Genomic DNA, 16,915 nt, shown 5'->3' on the forward strand with positions numbered 1-16,915 from the left:
CTCCAACCTGGCACCATGAATACTAAATTCTCAAAATTCCTTTTTCCATTTTCTTTTCTCTCTCTCTCCTTGTGATCCACCGGCCCCACTATTCTCCCATAATCCATGCCATCTACCCAGCATCCATCCACTTCTCTCACTGGAACCTCTCCCCACTTCTCTCCCTGTACCATCCATTTTCCTCTCTGAACAGATTTCATCTCCATCTGTTCAGATCCTTTTCATTTCCACCTATCACCTCCCAGTTTCCACTCACTGGCCACCTCCCTTATTTGCCAAGCAACCTCCTCACATGGATCCACATTGTATCTGCTAGCTCTTAATTCACCTCTTCCCTCCACTTTTTTTATATTGGCCATCTCTCCTTTTTTTTGACAATCCAGATGGAGATCTCAACCAGAAATGTCGACTATCTTTCTCTCTCTGCAAATGCTGGCTGACTTGCTGAGTTCTTCCAGTATTTTGCGTGTGGTACTGTATCCTAAGTTACCCCAGTTTCAAAAAGCTTGATTTTTAAAGACTACACCATTAATAATTTGGCCATAAGATTCATATACAATACTATGGTTGCACTATAACTTAATTTATCAGTAGAATTTAAATGACTACAGTAGTATAAATTGTACTTCTGATAAAACACAAAAGACTTGACAAGTTCGAAAAACATATTACATCATGAAATTTGCTTAATGTGTTCTGTGGGTTAGTTTGGTGAAGGGTGAATTGTGTGTTGGTTTGTAGCTCATTTTTCTGAGCTGTCATTGTATAAATCAATCCTGACACAGACCCAACTCACTCTTAAATCATTTCTTCTCACTGGGTACTAAACACATTAGCTTGATGGGAGATACTTAGCAATTTATTTCTTAAATTAGTTTTGTTAAAGGAGTCTCCTATTTTATAGACTATCTCTATTTTTATATTGTTAACAGTTAACAATACATTCCACAACAGGTCATAATCCTGCATTCCTCATACCAAGGTAACAGCGAAGCATGCAGAATCTCCACCCTTGACAGAAAATGATTAATGAGTATTGTTGGAAAAGTGAAGACAGAAATGTCAGTATCACTATTCAAGAGGAGAGGGTGAAGGAAGTTTTCCGACATTAATGTGCACTCTTTCAAATCTGCAGAGTCTAAAATAAATGGTACCCAAGTATCATGTTCAAGCCTTTACCACTGCGGCTCAAAGTTGACCTGCTTCATCTCTAATTGCTAGCAAGCTTTCTTTCCTCTCCTGAGTTTCACTATGGGACTAAAAACACAAATGATATGGCCAAATTGTCAAATACAAAAATAACCAACATGCGAGCAGCCAAATGTGAGCAAGCTGTTAACTTTAACAATTTTCTGTCAATTAAAACAATATGCTCTTGTTGAATTGTACAAACCAGATGGGTGTAATGTGTGAGAGGTTAAGCTCAGGTGCTGACAACATGCTAAAGTTTATAAAGCTTTAAGCATGGACTTGCCTGTAAGATGGTGCTATAAGAGACATTAGTAGAATGGGAAAGGGAAAACGTTTCTGTGACTAAAAAATAGGACCTTCATCTTTGCTCATTCGTCTAAAACTATAACAAACGTATCAGAAAATTTCCAGTACAAACATGGAAGCTAGCTGTGGACAAGGTGATTTTTCATTCTTTCTCAATGACATTAAACAAAGGAGATGAGCAGGAACTTAAATGCCTCAGGCCAGATACCTGTATATCTTTAACAAAACAGGGTTTTGCACTCTCCGTATACCAAGAAAATACACTAACTTAGAGGACACTGAATTAACAAGTCATTCCTAAAGGTACTGAAGCACATCTAACAATTCTTGTCATATCAAATAATGATGATTTCAATAAACCTTCAGTTTGATCACAATTCACAGTACTAAACTGTTCAGATTGATACCAATGGCAAAATCTAAGTCTTGGAAGTACCACTGAGGCAGGCAGCCAATGAAAGCAGAAGTCCTCAAGGGCACAAGAAATTAATTGAACTGCTTTGTGTTTGAGTTTAATTTGCACATCACACATAAAAGATAATTTTCTGCATCTCTTAAAGTAATTGGGCCCATTTCCTGTTGAAGCCCCACTTAATGAAAAGATGGACTGGGCACTTCACGTTGTGATTTTCTCCAATGCTGACAACTTTGCTTCATGGTATTTCCTACATTTGATAATTTCAATAGCTACCAGCAAAAAACGAATCCAACGTTTACAGTTTATTTCTTTTGTCATTACTAACACTACAGATAAACTACATGGAGAGCCGCAGAGCGAAAAGAATGAAACCTGTGTGATTTAAGGACAACACTGGATGATTGTTTGATGCTTCATAAATTTCATAGCCCTAGCAGACTTTTATCGTGAGAAAGCACAGATCAAATCATCCATGCACTGAATACGCTTAACCTACTTCAATGTGGTCTTGCCATGTGGTCCTGGAACTATCACTGCCTGTGCATGGTTAGGGTCACTCACTGTACTGGTTGGGCTACTCCGTAGATGGGAGTGCTGCTTTGTGTCTGCTGAGGAGAGACTTATTGATCAAAAATACATGTGTTCCAAATAGCTTTTAATTCAGAACTCCCATCCCTGTTTTAAACCACTGTGTAATAATCCATTCAATATCCTTGTGCATGCCTTGGGAAGAATGGAATTTTCTCCAGAATGTGGCAAAAGGCCGTTTCAGCTTCTGGCAATCACTGCATGTCATTGATAACAACATAAGTACAGCATTGACAGTGAATTGGAGAATAATTGGTAGGTTAAGTGGCTACTGTAAACTTCCTCTTCCGGTAGACACTGGGGTGAGTTGAGAGGAGAGTAAAATGGGGTTAGTAAGAATGGGAGTTTGATGGTCAAAGCCAATTCAATGGCCCGATGGGCCCAGCCTGTTTTCTTGCCGGATGATACTTTCCATCGAAATTACTGATAATTTGGAAACATTTGTGATTCTGATTGGAAGATAAATTAACTCTTTGCAGTACTGATACATAAAGTGAGACGATGGAGAGTATGCTGATGAATATTGATGGGCAGGCCTCCTTGCAAGAGAGGACGTCTCCAGAATGATTTCTCACTGCAACACTCACCAGATGGTGTGGATGTGATGAGAGTGCAAGACTAAGAAAATAAAGACAATGCTACTTTGCAAAAAAAGCAAACAAAAAGGAGGTGTGCTTCAGAACCTATCATGGAATCTCACAGCTTGTAAACAGATAATATAGCCCACCAAGCCAAAGCTGACCATCAGGCATCCAATTACACAGATCCTACACAAATCCGATTTCATTGTCCCATCAACACCATCCACATCTTATCATTCACAACCAACTGATCACCTGTCCTTTGGCACATCTTTGAGATATCGGTGGAAACAAAAGCAAACCCAGAGGAAACCCCGGTTGTCATGGAGAGAACATGCAAACTCCACAGTTAGTGCCAGCGATCAGGATTGGACCCGCATTGCAAGAGTTGTGAGGTACCTCTACTTGTCATTGATGGGACTTCCACAATCCTTATACCTTTCTGAACACTGCAAAACGCTGGTTGTACAGCAGTATTGGTAGGGCACTGAAGAATGCAGTAGAACAGAGGGATCTAAGAATAATGGTGCATAGTTCCCTGAAGGTGGAATCTCATGTGGATAGGGTGGTGAAGAAAGCTTTTGCTATGCCGACCTTTATAAATCAGAGCTTTGAGTATAGGAGTTGGGATGTAATGTTGAAATTGTACAAGGCATTGGTGAGGCCAAATTTGGAGTACTGTGTACAGTTTTGGTCACCAAATTATAGGAAAGATGTCAACAAAATAGAGAGAGTACAGGGAAGATTTACTAGAATATTACCTGGGTTTCATCACCTAAGTTACAGAGAAAGGTTGAACAAGTTGGGTCTTTATTCTTCGGAATGTAGAAGGTTGAGGGAGTACTTGATAGAGGTATTTAAAATCATGAGGGGGATAGATAGAGTTGACGTGGATAGGCTTTTTCCATTGAGAGTGGGGGAGATTCAAACAAAAGGACATGAGTTGAGAGTTAAAGGGCAAAAGTTTAGGGGTAACATGAGGGGGAACTTCTTTACTCAGAGAGTGGTAGCTGTGTGGAACGAGCTTCCAGCAGAAGTGGTTGAGGCAGGTTTGATGTCGTTGTTTAAAGTTAAATTGGACAACTATATGGACAGGAAAGGAATGGAGGGTTATGGGCTGAGTGCAGGTCGGTGGGACTAGGTAAGAGTAAGAGTTCGGCACGGACTAGAAGGGCCGAGATGGCCTGTTTCCGTGCTGTAATTGTTATATGGTTATAGCACGGCATATAGACAAGGTGCAACATGTCTCAATGGGTTGGGCAGCATCTGCAGAGGGGAATGGATAGTTGATATTTTGGGTGGAGATGCTTCATCTGGACTTAAAGGCAGTGTAAAAAAGTGGAAGAGGGAGCAAAAACCAAATAAGAGGATCCAGGTGAGGAGGGCTGATAGGGCTGATAGGAGGGGAGAGTGGGAAAGGAGACAAAAGCTGGGAGGAGATGGGTGCTGAAAATGTGCCAGTTAATATTAGGGAAGTTGAAGTCACCATGGACATCTTGCAAAGCTGGTGTCTCCAGAAAGCAATATCCATCTTGAATGACTTTGATCATCTGGGACATGCTTTCTTCTCACTACTACTGTCAGGGAGGAGGTACAAGGAGCCTGAAGTCCCACACACAAACATTTTAGGAACAGCTCTTACCCTCTGCCATCACATTTCTGAGCAGATAATGAACACCATCTCACTATTCCTCTTTTGCTCAATAGATGTATTTATTTCTACTGTCACTTATGCCTGCACTGTACTGCTGCCACAAAGCAACACATTTCATGACTCACTGAGATGACAAGGAGCTGAAGTTGATGGAAGATAGAGCATGGGTTCAAGTGGAGGAGGTGGGTAGGGCAGACGGAGGGAGTGGGGGAGGAGGACCCGTAGAAGGAGTATGTGGATGAAGTTGTCACTGTTCAGAAATGGCAGTGCAAAACGCATGACAAAGTATGTCTAGCACCCCGGTTATCTGATGACAGTTGAACACAGCTATAAGAACGACAAGACAGATACCAACACTTAATGAAATTCATAATCCCACAATTTCATGACAATGTTGCTGTTCAGTGTGCAAGGAGCCAGAATGGTTAACATAAATCAGTGCACTGAAAATGGCTGATGTTGCATGTGACTCTAGCGTACCCATCCCCAGCCTGTTTGCAAAGGAGGGAGATGACGGGTTAGATTTTATTGTAGAGAGACACTATACAGTGGACAGTACTGCTTACATGAAGACACAGAGCCAACAAAACAGTTTCATCCACTGTGTGGTTGGTGTACCAGAGCACAAAATATGGCAGTTGCCATGATGATGACCATGTACTAGAATAATGGTCAGGAGACAGAATTATAGCAATGTTTCTTAATCTACCACTGAGGCTCAGCATCAAATGATCTCCTTTACCTTTAATAGAGAAATTTACGATGTACTATCACATCAAATCAAGTAAAATTACAGAACAAAATATACAGTGTTCTTCAGAAGCTGCCATCCCTCAAGTGCTCCACAGCCCACTCAGCATCAAAGACTTGCAAAACATGTGGCCAGATCAAAGTTCCATCAAGGGACGGCAAACAAAGTAGCAACCCTCCTTAACCAGGGATTATATATTGCACTGTCAGTCTTGAGTGCTGACTGAAAATATTATTGGCTGAATTCTCCCAGGCTCCACCCACTGCACTCACCTTTTTCAGAAGTGAGAATAATAAATGAGCTAGCTCTCTCCATCTGACTGGTGTCCTACAAGGTGGAGCGGGTCTAGGTGATGTCTAAGCATCAGGTTCAGTAACCTGAAACCCATCCCAGAACACTTCGATGCCCGATTTAACCCTAGCCTAATTACAAGACAATTTACAATGACCAATTAACCTTTGACCAATCTGTCATTGGATTGTAGGAGGAAACCAGAGCACCTGGAGGAAATCCAGGTACACATGGGAAGAATATAAAAACTCTTTACAGACAGTGGTGGGAATTGAACCCAGGTTGATGGTACTATAAAGTGTTGCGCTAACCACTATATTACCGTGCTGATTTAATTCATGAACTAAGTTAATATTTTTCTAAATGCAGTTTAAAGCACTGTAAAATATGAAGAGATAACCAAAAACACTAATGCAGAATAAGATATAATAATTCAAATACCCGTACATAATTTTCCCTAAATCACTTTCAGATAAATGAAGCCTTTGCTTATAAACTGGGTGCAAACAGAAGGGCTAGATGCAAAGTATACCTGACCCCTCTCACTGACACATAAGCTCCCCTCTGCTACAGGAAATGTTCATTGCAGCAATGCATCAAGAGATCGACTGTGCCACCATTTGGCTTCAAAGTCATTTTGAACATTAACACTTGGCTGAGAATACATGTAAATTCAGAACCAGCTGAGCAGCGAGTCACAAGATAGCCAACAGCTGAAGGTAAGCATGGTTTGGCCCTATGTGCTCAAATTCTTTTGTTTCCATTTAACCATTCCTTCCTGGCACAAATATTTCTGTAACTGGGAAAGCATCCCTTATATAGAGGCAGTGTGATTTGGAAGGGCACTCGAATGCAGGCTCTCAGACATTTCCTTGTATGTTAAAGGTCATGGCATAATCGATCACATCTGGATTCACAACAGGCAGAAAACTACAAAGGTACTCACAAATTTTTAATGTCAACTGCTCCTCGGAAGGCCTTTCTTGGGATTGCATGAATGTGGTTTTCACTCAAGTCACTAGAAGAAAATAACAAGGGAACAGAATTACCATAAGCCTCAAGGAGAATTCAATTAGACAAGAACGCCTGCATACTCAGTGCGTCTGAATTAGTTACAATTCTTCACCTTTTTCAATCACATTTCATTTGCACCACATCAGCACATGCATGTTCTTATCAAACATCCCTTCTGAACCAGATTGAAATGCACAAAATTATAATGCACAGAAAATAGGTCTGGCTGATAACAGATAAAAAGAGAGCCACATCGAATTTTGTTTCTCTTTTGCAAAAGCAGAAAGACAACTGTCTGAAGTCATTGGATTTTTACTTTGTATATGGATGTTCACCAATCACTCAGGAAAAAGCAGCAACAGGAATCAGCTGCATGAATTGTACAAGTCTGGTTGCTTGTGCACTTTTAGTGTGATGAATGTGCAGAAGGAGATGGGACCTGTTTGCTGTGATTCAATTTTCAAGGCACTTAAAGTAATCTGTGAAATGCAATATGACTGCAGAAGCCCTGACAATAAATCCTACTCCTTCAAATGAAATAAGGCCTCGTCATTGTTATAATAGCTCAAGGTAAAAGGAATTAACCCTTCCTTCCCTAAAATGCTAACCTAGGTTTTCTATCCCCTGGTAGGTCATCCCTGCCAACACCAACGCTACCAGGGAAAGTCACAGCCACCAGGTCTCTGGCACTGAGTCTAGATCTGTGGCTCAGAAGGGAAGGAGGGAGGAGCATATTGGTGATATGGGATTCATTAGCTAGGGGAACACACAGAAGTTTCTGTGGACAAAAATTCCTCCCCAGGTGCTAGGCTCAGAGACACTTGGATAGAATCAATAGCATTCTTAAAGGGGAGAGTGAGCACCTAAAGGTCGTGGTACCAACGACATAGATAGGAAAAGGGATGAGGTCCAGAAGAGAGAATAAAGGAAGTTAGGAAAGAAGCTGAAATGCAAGACTTCAAGGGTAATAATCTCTCAATAAATCATGAAATGTTTTGCTTTATGGCAGCAGTATAGCACAGGAATAAATTACACTAAAAATAAATAAATCTATCATGCAAAAGAGGAAAGGTGTGATGGTTTTCATAAACTGCTCAGAAATCTGATGGCAGAGGGCAAGGTATTCCTAAAATATTGTGTGTGAGTCTTCAGGTACCTCCTCCCTGATAGTAGTAGTAAGAAGAAAGTGTGTCCCAAATGGTGAGGATCATTCATGATGGATATTGCCTCCTGTCACCACCGAAGGTGTTCCAAAGGACACCACCGTTGGAAGATGTCCTCAATTACTTAATCTGCCCTAATATTTGACACGTCTTTTGTGCAGTAAGTTTTGATGGGGAAAATCTTTTGGGTGTATCCAGGATTCCCGACACAGTATGTGGACAGGTCAACTAGATGAGAGGCCAATACTGGATATAGTACTAAGTAGTGAACTTGGTCAGATGACAGACCTCTTGGTGAGTGAGCATTTTGGAGATAGTGACCACAATGTTGTGAACTTTAACATATCCTTGGATAAGGATAGGAACAGACAATATGGGAAAGTAGTTAATTGGGGTAGGGCTATTTAATTACAAGAGCATTAGGCAAATATTTGGGAGCATAAATTGAGGACAGATGCACTCAGGGAAATGCACAGTAGAAACATGGTTTGCTTAGGGAGCACTTGCATGGGGTTCTAGATAGGTTTGTCTCACTGAGCCAGGGAAAGGATGTCAGGATAAAGAAGCCCGGTTGACAAGAGAGGTGGAACATATAATCAAGAGGAAGCAGGAAGCGTACTTAATGCTTAGGAAGAAAAACTCAGCCAAGGCTCCTGTGAATTATAAGGTAACCAGAAAGTAGCTTAAGAATGGACTGAAGAGAGCTAGAAAGGAAAATGAGAGGGCCTTGGTGAATAGAATTAAGGAAAACCCCTAGGCATTTTGTATGTACATGAAGAACAGGAGTACGACCAGAGTGAAGGTAGGACTGCTCCTTGATAAAGGAGGAGACATTTACCTGGTGGCAGAGGAAATCCCTAATGAATATGTTGCTTCCGTGTTCACCAGGGAGAGGAACATAGACAAATATGAGTTCAGTATATTACAGGCTAATGTGTTGAGCATGTTAAGCTAAGAAAGAGGCCGTGTTGGAGTTTCTGAGAAAACATTAGGACAGATAAGACCCCCAGGCATGGATGAGATGCACCCCCAGGTTACTTTGGGAGGTGAGGAAAGAGATTGCTGTGAGTTGACGTGGGTCAGTAAGTTTGTGTCCTCCCTGGCCACAGGAGTGGTACCAAAGGATTGGAGGATGGCAAATGTTCTATTGTTCAAGAAAGTTAATGAGATAATCCTGGGAATTATAGACCAATGAGTCTTATATCAGTAGTAGAAGAGGATTCTTGGGAGCAGGAGTTACAAGCATTTGGAGAAGGCTAGTTTTATTAGGGATAGTCAGCATGGTTTTGTGAGGGGCACGTCATGCCTCACAAGCTTACTTGAGTTTTCTAGGGGGTGACAAAACAAACTGATGAAGGTAGATGTGATGTATATGGATATTAGTAAGGCATTTGACAAGGTTTCCTATGCTAGGCTCCACCAGAAAATCATGAGGAATGGGATCCATAGAAGCACTGTGGTGTGGATTTGGAATTGATTTGCCCCAGACAGCACAAGGTGGTCGTAGATGGAGCACATTCTGCCCAGAGACTGGTCACTAGTGGTGTTCTGCAGGGATCTTTTCTGAGACCCCTGCTCTTCATTTGCTTGAAGAAGTGGAGAGGTGGTTAGTAAGGTTGCAGATGACAAGAAGGCTGGTGGTGTTGTGGATAGTGAGAAAGATTGTCATAGGTTACAATGAACTATAGACAGGATGGAGAAGTGGTAGATGGAGTTCAGTCCAGAAGTGTGAAATGATACTCTTTGCATGATTAAAATTGATGGCAGAAAAAGAAGGTTAATGGCAGATTGAGTGAGACGGGGCTTTTCTCTTTGGAATGATGATGGATGTAAGACAACTTTACAGGAGTGTATAAGGTTATAAGAGGCATAGATAGAGTGGTCAGTCAGTGTCTTTTTTCCCCAGGGCAGCATTGATCAATACCAGAGAACAACTGTTTAAAGTAGGTGAAGAAAAGTTTATGGGAGACATCAGAGAGGTAGGTTTTTCACAGAGTAGTAGGTGTCTAGATGGACTGTTGGGGATGACAGCAAATGCTGACACAATAGGGGCAGTTAAAAGGCTCTTAGATAGGCACCCGGAGATATAGGAAAACAGGAGGGTTATGGCCTGTGTTGGAGTGAAGGGTTAGTGTGATAGTGGAATAGGTTTATATAAGTCAGTACAACTTGTAAACCAAAGGGCCCCTTACTGTACTCTACTGTTCCATGCTGTATGATCTTTATGAGCTTGTTTATTTTTTTATTTCCAATATTCTTGCAAGGGGAATGCATTCAAACAAAAGGAGTTAAATACAACATAGTACGACAAATTTTTTTTTAGGTAATCATGTTACCTTTGAGGTAGTGTTCACTGCATTAGATATACCAAGAAGTAGTATGTGCATTTGACCGAGTTGATATCGTAAATTTTATACTTTCTCATTTAAGAATCTAATCTTAAGAGATTTCATGCTGTAACTGATTGCCTTCTAGTAGTTAGTAGGTAAGTTTCCCAACGGTCCTTCAAAGATGAGGTGGGAATGTTGGCAGGCCAATCTGCTGTGGGAAATATAAGAGGTAAAACCAGATCACGTTCTCCATTCCAACTGTGGTAGTGGCCGAAGCTGAGGCTAGAGGAGCACTTTTGGTTATTTGAGCCCTTTGAAGTGACACTACCAGTCACATCTCTGCTCACTACAGATGAAATAGGCTATGTGTACTCAAGCCATACGAGTGAGGCCACTGTAGTGAGACTTTTCCAGAAAGGTCTCCCTAAAACATAGCATCCCTTTACACAAAAGGTGATGCTGGAGACAGGTGAGACAACAGAAGGATTTGGAACATACCCAGCAACAAAAGCTCAGTTACTTTGACACAGCCAAGGTGAATAGTTGGAAATCAGATGAAGATCTCAGCTCAGTTGGTCTCTTTGTGTCATCAGGGTGCATATTTCATGTGGTCTTGCATATAGCCTGCAGACTCAGTACAAGACAGGGACTGAACATCGGGTCAGTGTTCCTTTCTCTTCATTTTTCTAATGTTAAGGAAAAGCCTATAAGCTTTAACACTCAGACCGCAAGGTTTCATGTGGAAGATAATTAGAATGAAAAATTGGTATACAGGTATCCCCCGCTTTTCGAACGTTCACTTTACAAAACCTCACTGTTACGAAAGACCTACATTAGTTTCCTGTTTTCGCTAACAGAAGGTGTTTTCACTGTTACGAAAAAAGGCAGCGCGAGCCCCGAACAGCCAAGCTCCTCCCCCGGAACTGTATTCTCACCGGCATTGCTTAAGCACGTGCCTGTGAGCAGCCGTTAGCATGATGAGTTCTAAGGTATCGGAAAAGCCCAAAAGAGCTCGTAAGTGTGTTACACTTAGCGTAAAACTAGACATAATTAAGTGTTTCGATCATGGTGAACGAAGTAAGGACAAAGTGAGTTTGGCTTGTGGAAGTTGACGAAGATGATGTTGAAGAAGTTTTGGCATCCCATGACCAAGAACTGATAGATGAAGAGCTGATGCAATTGGAAGAGAAATGGATAACAATCGAAACTGAATGCAGTAGCGAACAGACCGAAAGTGAAGTCGTCCAGGAACTGAACGTGAAGCAACTGCGTGAGATTTTCGCTGCAATGATAAAGTACGACTTTAATTTTGAAAGTGTACGTCGGTTTAGGGCATATTTGCAGGATGGTTTGAGTGCTTACGAAGAACTGCATGATAGAAAAATGCGCGAGGTCAAGCAATCTGTTGTTTTTCAAGCCTTCCACATTAGCCACAACAGGCGACCAACCTCGACCTTCGACATCGAGGTAGGCAGACATAGAAGAAGATAACCTGCCTGCCTTGATCGAAGATGAGATGACACCCCAGTGTCCTACCACCCCAACCCCTGGGCCGCGGACAGATACCGATTCGCGGAGAATGCAGCGGTAGCTGGGAGGCACCCAGCACATCTTTAAGAAAAAAGCCGAAATAAGCAAGCTAATTAATTAGGTGCAGCCCGGCACGTAAATGTCGGCCCAGATCAAAGGTGATTGCCAATTGCGTCGCCTCTGATCTGGGCCGACATTTTCGTGCCGGGCGGCATCTAATTAATTTGCTTGTTTATTTCAGCTTTTTTCTTAAAGATGTGCTGGGTGCCCCGGCTACCGCTGCACCACTGCATTCTTTGCAGATTGGTATCCGTCGGCGGCCGGAAGGTGGGGGCCACTGCACCACACCAACCTCCAACTACTCAGCCTAACACACCATCATCAGTGTGCTCGGCGCTGTCTTCCCAATTCTGGTAAGTGATACCACACTGTACATACATTATTTCTACTTTATATAGGCTGTGTATTTCTATGCGTTATTTGGTATGATTTGGCAGCTTCATAGCTTAAAGGTTACTGGAGAGAGTGTTTTTGCCGAGAACGCTTGCGTGAAATTTTCTGCCGAGAGCGCTTGCGCTGCGTTTTTGCCAAGAGCACTTGTGTGAGATTTTTGCTATGGAAACAGTGCAGGCAATGATTGTAGAGAAGTATTTCTACTATGTATAGGCTGTGTATTTATCATATCATTCCTGCTTTTACTATATGTTACTGTTATTTTAGGTTTTATGTGTTATTTGGCATGATTTGGTAGGTTATTTTTGGGTCTGCGAACGCTCACAAATTTTTCCCATATAAATAAATGGTAATTGCTTCTTCGCTTTACGACCTTCTGGCTTACGAACCATTTTTTAGGAACGCTCTATCTTCAGATGGCGGGGGAAACCTGTATCTGGTTAATGGTATTTCTAAACCTCAAGTTATTGAATCATCTGGATATTCAAAGTGCCTTGCAACAGAAGTCTTTGAGATGAAAACTACACCAATACTAAGCAAGACTCTATATTAAGTGTTGATTGCAGAAACATAAGGACTTTGACATAACTGAGGTTAATAACTAAATTCACCATTTAGAGAGAAAAGTAATCCAACAATAATTTTCACTCTTGCTATAAGAGATCAACAACACATCTGTAATAAAATATGTGATTATTTACTGTATTCAATTATAATCATCTAAATTTGGAATGCTGTGCTTTACAACTGGATATCAAGGATTGAATGGCAGTACAGTACGCATATTGTAGTACAGTACTCATTTTATTCTCAGTAGGTTTGAAGAAGTTAGCAATTCTGCAGGTGTGTGACCTGTTGAGGTCTCTTGCCAAGAATTGACTGGCATTTCAACAGCAACAAACACAGAGGATGTGACCCCAAAGTAGCAGTGTAAAACTCTGATAGTCAGAGATCAGATACTTCGAGCTTCCTCAATTGCTTGAGTTGGAAATGAACATAGTACCAGAATAACCAAACACTACCCTCTTTGATTACTGGGAGTTACAGGAGCTATTGTCTAAAAGGTTATATAATATAAATTGTATAGAGAAATAATATTATCAAGTTAAGTTTCCCTAAAGTTAATTTCACTTTGAAGTCAGTACCTTTGCATTATTCTCCTGTGTTACAGACCTGGAGAATAGAATCAGCTGAATCTCATCCATGCTCAACATCAATTCAGCTAGATTATCTTCTGCACCATATATTTTGCATTGATTAAACTTTTACAGAATACCTCCTGTAACTCCCAGTATTTGAAGAGGGTAGTGTCTGGTTATTCTGCCACCTTCTATTCATTTTCAACTCAAGCAATTACTGTTTGATCTCTGGCTCATTATCAGTGTTTTACACTGCTGTATTTCCTATATAAGTGAAATTAAAATGACGTCCTATGTATATAGTTCCCTGATCATGATACAAAACACTAATATTATTTTCTTATACCCCAAGTGAGTGCTGGTTTGACATTTGTGAATATAATTTGTCTCATTGTTTATGGCAGTAATCACTTTTTCAATCATTTTACAACAAAAGAACAATATATAATTAGGGTTTGAGAATTTTACGTAAGTTAAAATAAAAGAGTCTTGGATTCTGTCAAGCATAATGATTAATTTTCACCAATCATTTCATGAAATGTTCCATTGGGAAACCAGATGGGAGAAAAATGCCTGAAACACTTCAAAGTATCTAAGAAAATGGGACAAGCAGTCAAAACGATTACTAGAATATCACTCCTCCAAAATTGTCAGAGCAATATTTATAATAGAATACTTAACATTTTTCCAATAATGCTGCAAAACAAAACAAGGCTATTTCGGCTTTGAGATGACTTATTTCTAGCATGCTAGTGTGATTATGCTGGTATTTGCATCAGAAATATTTTGAAGGCTTTGTTGGATAAGAGTTAAGTGAATACCATGAGGGGAGGAAAGCAAAGCTTGACAGATGAAGTTCTAACTGCCTACTCAATCTGTGACCTTTTTAATCCTTGCAGGAGTGAAAATGGCCACCTCAACGTGTAAAATGGAGGAGATCATCAGACAAAAGGAGACATTTAATATTAGGATTCAAGTAGATCTCTAAACATGGAAGGCTATCAAGAAGAAAAATTGATACTCATTTGCATTCCTTAATCTAGATAGCTATCATTAATATGCATTTGCAGGGAGAACTCAAGGCAATGATGCAGAGTTGCTCCTTTCTCAGAAATGATGTCGATGAATTTGGCCCTTTGTGCTTCACAATGCTATTTTGTAGAGATACAGTGAATCATAAAGCTGGCATTCTAATAAATAAATTTATCTTTAACAAATAAAATCAAACATTTGGTTGCGGTTCCACATGTAAGGGTGTGGGCTGATGACCAGATCATAAAAAACCACTGTTATTTTCACCTTGTATTATTGCTATCACTGTGAAGTTTCTCTCACAAAATCTTTAAAGCACAGCAAATTGAAAGGCATGTCACTCGACCAGAAGTTGGAGAGGATAAAATAAACAATGAGCTAGATCAGAGGATGTGGATTATAAAATGGTTCAAAAGAGAAAAAGAAGGGCTAATTCAATGCAATTTGAGAAGAATACAGATTTGTCCATGTGGTTATTTAATATGTTATCTTGAGCGGATGTAATACAAAAACAATTGATGAAATTACAGACTTTCAAAAGAAATTTTACTGTGGTCTTGTCAGGTTAACCCTCTGGGAGCAGTGACTCTCACAAAGCTGAGGTGGTGTGTCAGTGGGAATGTATAGTTACTAATGTTGCTTCACTGTCCTTTGAACTTAGTAGCAATAAATCTTCTATTGATGGCACCCTTCCCGTAAATTTAATTATGCGTAATTTTATTTACCTCCAAGGCAATGTCCCTGGACTCGGAAAAATGCAGCCATAAATCTCCACAGCTATTGACTGCTTTCATAAATACCTTTAATGAGCAAAACTCTTTGAGACAAACTGTAAAAGTAACTAGAATCAGACAGTAAGAGCTCCTGAACGTGCTGCTCATTGTACAGTGGAAAAGCTAGTGTTTGCCAAATGCTCAACAGTCTGTTCAAGAAAAGGTGCCAACTCAGAACAGGTGCAGGACTGAGAGAACTTCAGCATAGCATTCCCACTTGTTAAAAAAATAATGAGATGGGATAATGATATTTCCCCACAGTGACCTTCAATTAGTTTAGTTGCTTTTCCTGACTAAAGTTCTTCAGTGCAGTTCTTGCAGTCTGGTTCAAATCAAGTAGGATAAATCTCTTTTGGGGTGGGGATGGATGTATGCACAAATGAGCTGCGTATTCAATCAAGACAGAAATGTACTGGTTGGCCCACAGTGCTTCCTCTCAATGACAGAAACCTTTTTGGATGGTTTGTCTTGATTCAGGAAGAGGTCAATTCACTGCTGTTACCTGCACTTTGAGGAAGGCTGCCACCTACTGTACAGGAGAGGATCAATTAAACCCTAACCCTTAAAAATGGACCCCTAAAGCCATAAGACCATAAGACATAGAAACAGAATAAGGTCATTTGGCCCATCGAGTCTGATCTGCCATTCAACCATGGCTGATCCTTTATTTTTTCGCTCCTCAGCCCCACTCCCCGGCCTTCTCCCTGTAACCTTTGATGCAGTGTCCAGTCAAGAACCTACCAAGCTCTGCCTTAAATACACCCAATGACCTGGCCTCCACAGCTGTCTGCAGTTATAAATTCAGTATGCTCTGGCTAAAGAAATTTCTCTGCATCTCTGATTCAAATGGACACCCTTCTATCCTGAGGCTGTGCCCTCCTGTCCTAAACTCCCCCACTATGAGAAACATCCATTCCACATTTACCAGGCCTTTCAACATTCAAAAGGTTTCGATGAGATTCCCCCTCATCCTTCTAAATTCCAGTGAGTACAGACCCAGAGCTATCAAACGTTCCTTGTATGATAACCCTTTCATTTCTGGAATCACCCTTGTGAACCTCCTCTGAACCCTCTCCAATGCCAGCACGTCTTTTCTTAGATGAGGAGCCCAAAACAGTTCACAATACTTAAGATGAGGCCTCACCATTGCCTTATAAAGCCTCAGCATCACATCCCTGTTCTTGCATTCTAGACCTCCTGAAATGAATGCTAACATTGCATTTGCCTTCCTCACCACCGACTATCTACAAGTTAATCTTTAGGTTGTTCTGCACAAGGACTCCCAAGTCTCTTTGCATCTCCAATTTTTGGATTTTCTCCCCATTTAGAAAATAGTCTATACATTTACTTCTTCTACCAAAGTGCATGGCCATGCATTTTCCAACATTGTATTTAATTTGCCACTTTCTTACCCATTCTCCTAATCAGTCTAAGTCCTGTCTCCACAACACTACCTGCCCCTCCATTAAACTTCGTATCCATAGCTAACATACCCAGGATCTACAGCAAAGCCCAAAATCAGGGTGACCTCAGGAGGTCAGGTTGCATCTAGGGAGGGAAACGTACAGTCAATGTTTGGGATTGAGATCCTTTGTCTGTCTATCCATTTCCCTCCGCAGATGCTACCTGACCTGCTGAGCTCCCCAAGTATTTTGTGTATCACTCTAAATTCCATTATTTGTAGCCTCCTGTGACTCCTTA

The 16,915-nt window shown here is 40.8% G+C and overlaps 1 protein-coding gene across 2 annotated transcripts in view; it reads right to left on the reverse strand.

Annotated features, from left to right (window-relative positions):
• slit2 (slit homolog 2 (Drosophila)) overlaps positions 1–16,915 on the reverse strand; it is a 463,208-nt gene that overhangs the window by 178,450 nt on the left and 267,843 nt on the right. For both annotated transcript variants that reach the window (XM_063043381.1, XM_063043380.1), the window contains exon 5: positions 6,727–6,798. In XM_063043381.1, the coding sequence (XP_062899451.1) occupies positions 6,727–6,798 (72 nt within the window). The remainder of the gene's footprint in view (positions 1–6,726; positions 6,799–16,915) is intronic.

Source organism: Mobula hypostoma, chromosome 3 (assembly GCF_963921235.1).
Source record: "Mobula hypostoma chromosome 3, sMobHyp1.1, whole genome shotgun sequence".
Lineage (NCBI taxonomy): Eukaryota > Metazoa > Chordata > Chondrichthyes > Myliobatiformes > Myliobatidae > Mobula > Mobula hypostoma.